The sequence below is a fragment of the Carassius carassius genome, chromosome 20, assembly GCF_963082965.1.
Source record: "Carassius carassius chromosome 20, fCarCar2.1, whole genome shotgun sequence".
Taxonomy (NCBI): Eukaryota; Metazoa; Chordata; class Actinopteri; order Cypriniformes; family Cyprinidae; genus Carassius; species Carassius carassius.
The window spans coordinates 16,324,348-16,335,099 of record NC_081774.1 but is presented as its reverse complement, the minus strand read 5'-3'; the positions used below and the strand labels follow the sequence as shown (position 1 = coordinate 16,335,099).

General features: G+C 34.9%; 1 protein-coding gene across 1 annotated transcript; it reads left to right on the top strand.

The window, feature by feature from the left end:
- Window positions 1-6,115: 6,115 nt before the first annotated feature.
- ttpa (tocopherol (alpha) transfer protein) lies at window positions 6,116-9,408 on the top strand. Its single transcript, XM_059501855.1, has 5 exons — window positions 6,116-6,365; window positions 7,646-7,799; window positions 7,882-8,075; window positions 8,324-8,434; window positions 8,522-9,408. Exons 1-5 carry the CDS (start codon window positions 6,171-6,173, stop codon window positions 8,729-8,731), a joined length of 864 nt encoding a protein of 287 aa, XP_059357838.1. The 5' UTR covers window positions 6,116-6,170; the 3' UTR covers window positions 8,732-9,408.
- Window positions 9,409-10,752: the final 1,344 nt, after the last annotated feature.

Here is a 10,752-nt window from a genome sequence, read left to right as displayed (position 1 = left end):
CTGACCCACCAGAAGATTTGCCTCTCTGTAAAGGAAATTACACATTAGCCTTCAGCTTGACAGTTGTCATGACATTAATTGATGTACAATTTTCATATATTCACTCATTTCATGTTTCTATATTTATAATTTTCAATACAAAATGTTATTTTCATTACATTATATCTGCAGCAGTAAGTCCTGCATAAATGTATCAATCTATGCACCTTTTTAAAGTACATTAGTGTTGTCAAATGATTAATCGCATCCAAAATAAAAGTTTGTGTTTACACAATATATGTGTATGTATGGCGAGCGTGATTTCACCAAGTACAACATTCCAATCAACCAATCAGAATTGAGATATAACTATTCAGAAAAGATCTGTTTTAGGCTTACAACCAGAGTTGGGTGTTTCTACACCCTTGTTAATCAGCTGTCATTTCCCACTGATTTTAGGAATAAATTATGGGTAGGGTTAGGTTCAGGGATTGGATTAAGTCTATATTTTGGCACAATGTTGATCCAGGATCATCAGAAGATGTTGATCCAGGAACATGTCTTACTTAGCAAAATCACGTATGATTTATATCTAAATATTTATGTATTTCTTAAATATATACATATGATGGTGTATTTATAAATGTAAATATGTTATATATATATATATATATAATTGATTTTCTTTTTAATAATATGCATATTATTAAAAAAAATCTATTTTACAGCACTGAAATATATACAAAAAATTACAAATGCAGCTTCTGTGCAAATGGTAATTAAAAAATATGCACAATTTCAATTCACAAAATACATGTAAATATATAATTTATGTAGACAGTGAGGTAGGTGTTGTTGTACAAATGAAAGGAAAACTGTTTAAGAAAACTGATAATAGGCAGCATAAAAGACCTTTCAATCCCTTGAATGAGTATATGTTGAATAGCTTACAAATCACTCTTTATGTAGTATATATTACACATTAGTAAAGCATTAGTAGCCCATAAGAAATCCAGTAAAGCTGGTCATATTAGTTGACAGTGAGACAACAAAAATGTATTCTGTGTTTAATTTACCCAGTTTCAATATTTAAACAGTACCCTCTTTTAATATTCATGCAAATATTTTATTTGTTATAAGCATTTTAACAGAAGTTTCAGATTTACAGTATCATGTGGTAGTTGAGGTTGCTGACATATTTTTTACAATACTTCATGATAACCTTGCAGGAGCTTGAGACACTGTATTCTTTATAATGCAAAAATACAGTGTCAAAAACAACAATGCACATGTGAAAAAAAAAACAAAAAAACAGTAGAATTCACATTGCAACATATTTTCAATTGATTTTATTATTACACAACTCAAAAACATCCCTCTCACTAACCAAATACAAAAAAAATAAAAAGGTTGACCTTTAATTGATCTGTTTAAATTGATCTATCAGCATGAAAAACTAACTCAAATTATGTATTTTGTTTGAAATTTCACAAATTGTACTCCCCTTGATAGCGTTATGCAGACTAGTTTGTAAAAAGAAAGACATAGGAAATATGATTTTCAAAAGACAAGTTGCTGTCTATTATAACAACCAGATGACTGAAGAGCATCTTCCTCTGGACATACCGTGGTAACTAGGAATTACACAAGCTTCAGTCTGAATCCAGCCCTTACAAATACCTGAGATGACCGAACACCTGAGAAGAGATGATGGAAGCCCTTCAGAGCCAGAGGACCTCAGATGATGCCAACCCTGAAACAATATAAACTAACAAAGAATGACTGCAAAATATAGTTGTAGACTGTAGTCATTGTTGTTACTGTATGTCATTAACTGAATTTTACTGTACATTTCTGCCATATCTACATCAATTTGACATAGTCACCACTGCTACTACTAAATATATTGTACAAACTTAATTTTCTATAAAGCTGCTTTGCAACGATTTGTATCGTGAAAAGCGCTATACCAATAAACTTGAATTGAATTGAAGAGTGTACTATGAGTATAACATGAATGTATTTTCAACCCAAATTTACACTAGAATAGTAATAAACAGGCAGCTTTACATTTGTTGAAAGATATGTGACTTCGCTCTTGGCATTCACCGCGTGCCTTAATTGAAATACATTAAATCAAGGTCCACTGTGAACACGTACAGCGACAGCCTGAAGTGCCATGAGAGTTTCATCTGGGCCTGATGAAAATCTGAATCATAGATTTAGGATATACATCATCTTGATAATCTACACAACGCAGGCCAGACAAATCATATTCTGCCAAAAAGTGTATTAAATCAAAAGCCTTACTTAAGGCCTATTTAGATATTAATCTCATCCTGGTTAGATAACACTGAATGTTTCCTTATCTGGTGAGCCACACTGGAAGCCTGTGTTTTGATGGACAGAGCACACAGCCACGGGCAGTGCATTCAGAATGCCTGCACATCCAGTGCATCAAATGCAGCCTTTTATCCCTGTAACCTATAAAACATCAAAATCATAACAGTTTAATTATGATGGCAACCAGGCCTATTCGACTTGCAATATACAGACTAACGTCGAACATTGGACAACACACGCAAATACATCCCCAAATACATACCTCATATTCAACATTAAAAGAAAAACGTATTATTGATAACGATATCCACTAAATAAATCGTGCCAGAAATACATAAGGTACTTGTTAAATCCCACTGCAGTCGGCGGCCAGCATCCGTGTTAATAATACCCTGCATCATCACTGCATCATCCCACAAGGGTGGATGAGATTAGATTTATTATCTACGTTTATTTTACGATTTAGTTCATGTACGTACCTCCGTGGAGCCACGCACACCTGTTCATATCGCTGCTTAATATTAAAGCGGACTTTCAAATAAATGACGAGTCAACGACATATAAATATGGAAACTGCGCCGAGCGCTACATTGCAAGAGAGGCGCGTGACGTCACCATGCAGACAGATGTTCAATCCCTGCGTACTTGAGTTTAGCTATAGGCTATGTTAGCCAACAAACGATTGATTGAGTATAGCCATTAAATGACAATAATGGTAGGCCAATAGCTAGTATTTCTTATTTTTTCATTCATTAAAAAAAAGTAGCTGTTGGGACATTAGAGGTTGTTATTAAATTTGAAATAGCTACATTTTGCTATGATTAGAGTGTTGACATCCACAGTAATGTTGTCATAGAATTTACCACAAATACAAAAAAGTGCAGGGAGAGTCCAGGGGCAGTTGCAATAATTAAAAGGTACAATAAAAACAATAATTAAAAAGTAATGAAATCATTCTTGAAAGTAATTTTGCCATTTCTTTATTTTATTTGTGCACAACAGGGTCTTCACTTAGTTATAGAAATATGTAATGACATTTAAAAAGACAAAGACTACTAAGGGAAAAATAAATACACATTCCAGCAACAAGTAACAGTCATGTTTTTATGGAAGCATATGAGTAGCAAAAATTATTTTGAAAAAGTTTTTGCAGTGACATAAATTGTGTTTTGCAAAGTTTGCTGCTTAAGCTGTTGAAGTGTTCATTCACATTGTTTCTAGATTATTGTGTAGAGTGATCAGATGCATTTTAAATAATTGCTAAAAGCTTCATTGGCCAAAAAAATGAATAAATATAAAAAAATCATAAATCACTGTTTTTTTTTTTCCTGAAACAAAATTACATTATTTGACTAATCATATCACCAGCACATGTGAAAGTGTGAATGAATACTAGTCAGGTAAAGGGATAGTTCACCCCAAAATGGAAATTTGATGTTTATCTGCTTACCCCCAGGGTATCCAAGATGTAGGTGACTTTGTTTCTTCAGTAGAACACAAACAAAGATTGTTTAACTCAAACTGTTGCAGTCTGACAGTCATATAATGAAAGTGAATGGGAATCACGGCTTTGAGAGTCAAAAAAACATACACAAACAAAACCAAATGTATCCCTGCGGCTCGTGATAATACACTGATGTGTAAAGACACAAAACGATTGGTCTGTGCAAGAAACTGAACAGTTTTTATATTGTTTTTTACCTCTGATTCACGGCAATTTCTGAATGCAGCCTATCTCTCAAATGGACCATTGACACTCTATCTACGATCTCAATTAGGAGTGTCAGTGGTCCATTTGAGAGATAGGTGGTGGTAATGCAATTATAAGTCTGCAATCTGCCTTAAAGCAAGAAGAAAAGAAAGTGACGTGACATTCAGCCAAGTATGGTGAACCATACTCAGAATTCGTGCTCTGCATTTAACCCATCCAAAGTGAACAGAGAGCAGTGAACACACACACACACACTGTGAACACACACCCGGAGCAGTGGGCAGCCATTTATGCTGCGGTGCCCGGGGAGCAGTTGGGGGTTCAATGCCTTTGCTCAAGGGCACCTAAGTAATGGTATTGCCGGCCCAAGATTTGAACCCACAACCCTAGGGTTAGGAGTCAAACTCTCTAACCACTAGGCCATGACTTCCCCAGAGGTGAAGAAGAAGAAGAAGAAGAAGAAGAAGAAGAAGAAGAAGAAGAAGAAGAAGAAGAAGAAGAAGAAGAAGAAGAAGAAGAAGAAGACGACGACGACGACGACGACGACGACGACGTGTCACACGCCGGCTGTTGAGAACATGCACAGGCCATGTTCGGACATTGTGGTGAATCAGAAGTAAAAAAACGATATAAATACTGGAGCTGCTCAGATTGAGTTGTGCAGGTCATTCCACCAGGAGGGAACATTTAATATAAAAGTCTGTGAAAGTGATTTTGTGGATGGCACAATAAAGCAACGTTCACTAGCAGAACGCAAGCTAGAGGGCACATAACACTGAAGTAATGAATTTAGGTTAAGGGGTGCAGAGCATGTAGTGGTTTTGTAGGCAAATATTAATGCCTTGGATTTTTATGTGAGCAGCTATTGGTAGCTAGTGCAAACTGATAAACAGAGATTTTCTCTGATGAAGCTCTTCGGACTGTTTGGGACATCTGGAAAATCGATTGTTTGCAGAAGAAAAGGGGAATGCTACAGTGAGTCCTGTGTTGTGCCAACAGTGAAGCATCCTGAGACCATTCATGTGTGGGGGGTTGCTTTTCAACCAAGGGAGTGGGCTCCCTCATAATTCTGCCCAAAAACACTGCAATGAATAAAGAATGGTATCAAAATGTCCTGCAAGAGTGACTTGTTCTGACAATCCATGAACAATTTGGTGATGATCCGTACATTTGTTTCAGCCTGATAGAGCACCATGTCACAAAGCAAGTGATAAAGAAGTGGCTTAAAGATCATTACATTTCAATTTTGGATCTGTGGCCAGGCAACTCCCCAGATCTTAATCCCACAGAGAACCTGTGGTCAGTCCTCAAAAGATGAGTGGACAAGCAGAAGCCCAGAAATTGTGATCAATTCCGAGAGCTCATGAGGCAAGAATGGATCGCCATCAGTCAGGATTTGGCCCAGAAGCTAATATCCAGCATGCCAGAGCGAACTGCAGAGGTTATGAAGAACAACATTGTAAATATTGACTCATTATAATTTTTTTTTGCCAATAAAAGTCTTTAAAATATATGATATGCTTAACATTGTTTTTCAGTATACCATAGAAACATGTGGAAAAAATTCTACAAATACTGAAGCTGCAAACAGCAAAACAAAAGATTTATGTCACTCCCAAAACATTTGGCCATAACTGTAATATGCAAAATGACAATGCAATATGTAAAATGCAATGTATTTCTGTATTTAAATGTACAATTCCCCATACATATGTGCAACACAGTGCAAAATGCAAAATAGAAAAAAATATTTAAAAAAATATTGTGTTTTACTGTAACGGACTAAAATGTGACAACATGACCCACTATTGTGTTAAAATTATTTTCTAAATAATAGCGTTGGAAATGGACAACAAGATGATTAATTCAATGTACATTCTGGTTTACTCTCAAACATCTGGAAGAACTAAGGCTAAATATTTTTGTTAGGGATTCTGAATAATGGATCTTCCATTTAATCTGGCGAGAGACAATTCAGTCTAAGTTTTCGGTTAATGTTCGACGAAACTTGACCTGTACAAAGGCGAAAAAAACATTAGCCGATAGTTGTCACTGTGATGTGAGGGGCTCATTCCCTGCCCCCCTTTTACGTAATAGCCTACCTCTGCTCAGAGACATTCGATGGACTCGCGCAGTTATGAAGTCTGAAGAAGTTGACACCATCGAAGAATTAAACAGTTTGCCTGTTGATTCTATTCGGATTGCACCGTATTTGTCTGAACTGAAACAAAAAGCAGCAGCAGAAGTTAGCATTCGACACTTGAATTTGACGGAAACTTTTTTGATACGGTTTCTGCAGGCGAGAGACTTTGATGTGGTACTGGCGTTCAAGGTTTGTAGCACTTCTTTAAACGATGATGAAAACGATGAACTCGACCTGATATTAACTTGTAAACAGAGGTGGAAAGTGACGAATTACACTTAGGGTGGGTTACACCAATAAGATTATCAATAATCTTACATCTAGATTATATCAAGGTTTATCTAATAATTATGTTGCACCAAACTTCAAACCTTGTTTAAAAATAAGTAGGTTTACATTTAAACCATCATATTGATCCTGAATTTAATTGATATTTAAGATGGATTAACTGTGTTGCTCCATAACTTTAAACAAGTATTTAAATCTCAGTTAGGGATTCATTTTAAATTTACAGATGAGGAGGTTTAAATGAAAAATAATAATAATAATAAAAAAGTGCACCTACAATTATATTATGTGGCTGATTAAACAAAGAAAACAATAGAGGGTGTGTCATGAGGTGTTATTACAAATAAAAAAGAAAATGAAAGCACACTGATCTGGCACATTAACTGCCAAGTAAATTGCACTGTCAAGGTCCAGAAAAGTATGAAAGACATCGTCAGAATAGTCCATCATCTTCCATTAGTGGTTCAACCGTAATGTTATGAAGCAATGAGAATACTATTTGTATGGGAGAAAACAAAAATAACGACTTTATTCAACAATTTGTCTCCTCTGTGTCTCTCTGCATCACTGTAGCGCCATTTTGGAGAATATCTGCTGAACGCAGGCAGCGTACGCTCTTCTGTGCCAGGAGCGCTTCACGGATGCACTAGTTTTATTCAAATCAAAGCGTAGTAGAACACACATAGAAAATGTATCCTTGTGTCACGCCTGACACAGAAGAGAGTACGCAGTTTGCGTTCAGCGGATGTTCTCCAAATGGCACTACAGTGATGCAGAGAAACACAGAGGAGAGGAATTGTTGAATAAAGTCGTTATTTTTGTTTTCTTCCTGTACAAAAAGTATTCTCGTTGCTTCATAACTAAGTTGAACCACTGATGGCAGATGGACTATTCTGACGATGTCTTTCAAACTTTTCTGGACCTTGACAGTGTAATTACCTTGGCAGTCAATGGAACAGTCACAAGCCTCCCGGTTTTCATCCAAAATATCTTAAATTGTGTTCCAAAGATGAACGAAGCTTTTACGGGTTTGAAACGACATGGTGGTAAGTTATTAATGACAACATTTTCATTTTGGGGTGGAGTATCCCTTTAAGATTTGTCCAAATAATATTCTTAAATTAAAAAACTTACGGTAGCTATGGCAAATTATTGATGTTGTATTTTTTTTTCATCCAAAGCTTTTGATTAACTATCATAAATGGAGACAAGAATGTCCAGAAATAACAGCCGACCTGAAGCCATCATCCGTCATAGGACTTCTTCAGAACAATTACCATGGAGTTTTGAGATCACGAGATGATGCAGGAAGTCGCATTCTTATCTATCGGATTGGCAAGTACATGCACAAATACATTTTTTAATTGTTGTTTTGTTCATTATAATGGAGAATATCACAAAATTCAGTTGTTTTTAGGTCAGTGGAACCCCAAAGAATTCACAGCTTATGAGGTTTTCCGTGTGAGCCTCATTACATCAGAGTTGATTGTTCGAGAATGGGAGACTCAAAGAAATGGACTCAAAGCTATTTTTGATCTTCAAGACTGGTGCTTCGCACATGCCCTGCAGATAAATCCTTCCTTGGCAAAAAAGATATCTTCTGTGCTTACAGTAGGTATCCATTAAAACATTTTTCCTGAAAATTTTAGAAAGACATCACTTATTCAGATTTCTGTAGAAGATCTGACTTTAACTTGACTCCGGAAATACTTGCATATCAATGTCTTGTTTTTTTTAGATCTTTTTCTTATAGCAACCTTTTAGTTTTAATAAAAAAACTGTACATTAAGTATTACATTAAGTACATACAGTATTGATTAATTTAATGCATTGAACAAAACATCAAATCTGTTTTGAAGGACTCCTTTCCTTTGAAAGTACGTGGCATCCATTTGATAAATGAGCCTATTTTTTTCCGTCCTGTCTTTGCCATGATCCGTCCATTTCTTCCAGACAAAATCAAACAACGGGTTAGTAACATTTAAGTACATACATGTGAAATTTTAAGGTGAGTCACTTAAAAAGATTAAATATACATAGTTTGTTTTTATTTATAGATTAATATGCATGGGAGTTCTTATGCCCGAAGTCTCAGCAATTTCATTCCGAAGGCTATCCTCCCTCCTGAATATGGAGGAACCGGACCCAGCATAACTGAAGTGTGCCAGGATTGGACTGAGTACATCATGCAGTCTGAAGACTATCTCCATAGCCTCTCTATAGATTTAGGTGGAGGGGATGCTTCTCCGTCATCTGCCTATGAGTGATTAAAATGAAGGTATTTCTTACCATGTGTACTTTGTGCTAGATGATGTAATAAATTCTGGTGGGCGGGTTACATACTTTCTTTGAAAATCGGGATAATTTTGCTGACTTAAAGACTTAAAGTTCATCAAAAATGTATTTTAATGTATTCACCCTCGGGCCATTCAAGATTCTCCACTAGAACAGATTTGGAGAAAATTTAGCATTTTAGGTTAATACAGTGAATAGGTGCCATAAGAATGAGAGTTTAAAGAGATGTTAAAAACATCATTGTAATCCACAAGTAATCTGTGCGACTCCAGTCCATCAATTAACATCTTTGGAAGCAAAAATCTATATGTTTGCAACAAATTAATCAAAACTTTTTTCTAAAAAATTTCATAACTGTTGCTTTCAGCTAAAATAAGAGTCCTATAATATTGCTTTCTCCATTGGAAAATCATTTAATCTTAATAAGGAGAGAAATATGCACAGATCAAGCTCTTTTTAGAGGTGAAAAAAAGTACAAAACAGTACAAAACAAATTCTTGGTGGATGGCCTGAGAGTGAGTACATTTTGGTTTTTGGGTGAAATAATCCTTTAAATTGTAAAGCATATTAGTGTAAACATGTATGTTTTACTTATATACTTTTACTTTATCTTTACTTTTTTCATATTGCACATGAACTAATGGTGCAGCTGTTTGGAAAAAACGGAAAAAAATTGGAAATTATTATTTTTGAATAATTTTATTGAATTATATACGTCACAGACATTCATTACAAACATGATAAACCTCTGAAGATACAATAGAGGATCATAGCTCAGATATTCTGTTGCCTTAAGAAGAAGGATTCCACAGTTACTTTTAAATAACACAAGTAGTGTACAATGTTGTGCATGCCCAAAATATCAAAGTGCCTTTCTTCTTTTCCTTGTGAACTGTCAATGCTTTTATTGTTGTATTTTCTTTACAACGGACATAACTCAGGATATGTTACATAAGTCTCTTTGCTTCTGGAAGTTTGATAGCAATCATCATGAACTGCTTCATTATGTTGATGGTCTTAAGTCAAATGATCTGTAATGTAACTGTTAACTGCAGCATTTATTAACATTTGCTGCTTTTTAAAAAGCTGAATACATGTAGATTTTAGTCTGCAGCAAGTGGGACTATAAAATAGCACTTTGGTCTAATGCCTTTTGCTCTGACTCTTAAACAAATATAAACAGAAACCAATGACCTTACTGGAACTCTTCATGTTTACAGATTTCCTTAAATGTGAATTTCTGAAACCATGTATATAATCTAGTTCAGTTTATTGCATTATTTCTGTCAGACATGGTGTCTAAAGACAGTAGAAAATTACTTTTTTACATTTTTTAATTGTGCTTTCCTCACTTGTAATCGAACTATGACTATTCAGTTTTTTTTTAATTTAATTTAAATTATCATAATGATAAAAAAAGTACACAGACATATTAATACGCAATGTGCAACTTAAATAAACTTGGCAGCAAAACAATTGCAAAGGTCACTGTGTGAAAGTCTTTCCCCAACTGATTTTTGAAATCATTATTATTATCTGCCAAATTCAATTGGTTGGCTGTGGTGAGCACTCAATTCCTTGATTTTTTTTATTTTTTATTTGAAATCTTTTTAAATTATTTTTGTATCCCATTATCTTTTTATTCAATTAAATTTGTAAGATTAAAAAAGGGCATATATTATTAATAGTAACGTCACTAAGAAATAATTTAAAACCACAGTTTTGTAGTCTGTTCTTAAAACGTGAATGTTCAGTCTCCAAGGGGAAGCGAGATTTTCCTTAAACAACAATCTCTCCTTATGTTGATCCAATTATCATATGTTTTTCTAGGGGGACTATCTGTGCAACTGCTATGCATTTTATTGTATTCATTCTGTGCACATTACCCTAGCAAATCACACTTTAAAAAAGCTGGTAATGAGACTGATACAAAGAAATGACGACTTTATACGCTAGTTCTTTCAGACAGACACTAAGAATATTGTTGAATCGT

What these genes read in the sequence shown, in the direction of transcription:
- ttpa (XM_059501855.1), top strand. Translation starts at nt 6,171, where the DNA reads ATGAAGTCTGAAGAAGTTGACACCATCGAAGAATTAAACAGTTTGCCT. An exon ending in CATTCTTATCTATCGGATTG is followed by an intron (nt 7,800 to 7,881) that starts GCAAGTACATGC and finishes AGTTGTTTTTAG; the next exon opens with GTCAGTGGAACCCCAAAGAA. An exon ending in AGATATCTTCTGTGCTTACA is followed by an intron (nt 8,076 to 8,323) that starts GTAGGTATCCAT and finishes TCTGTTTTGAAG; the next exon opens with GACTCCTTTCCTTTGAAAGT.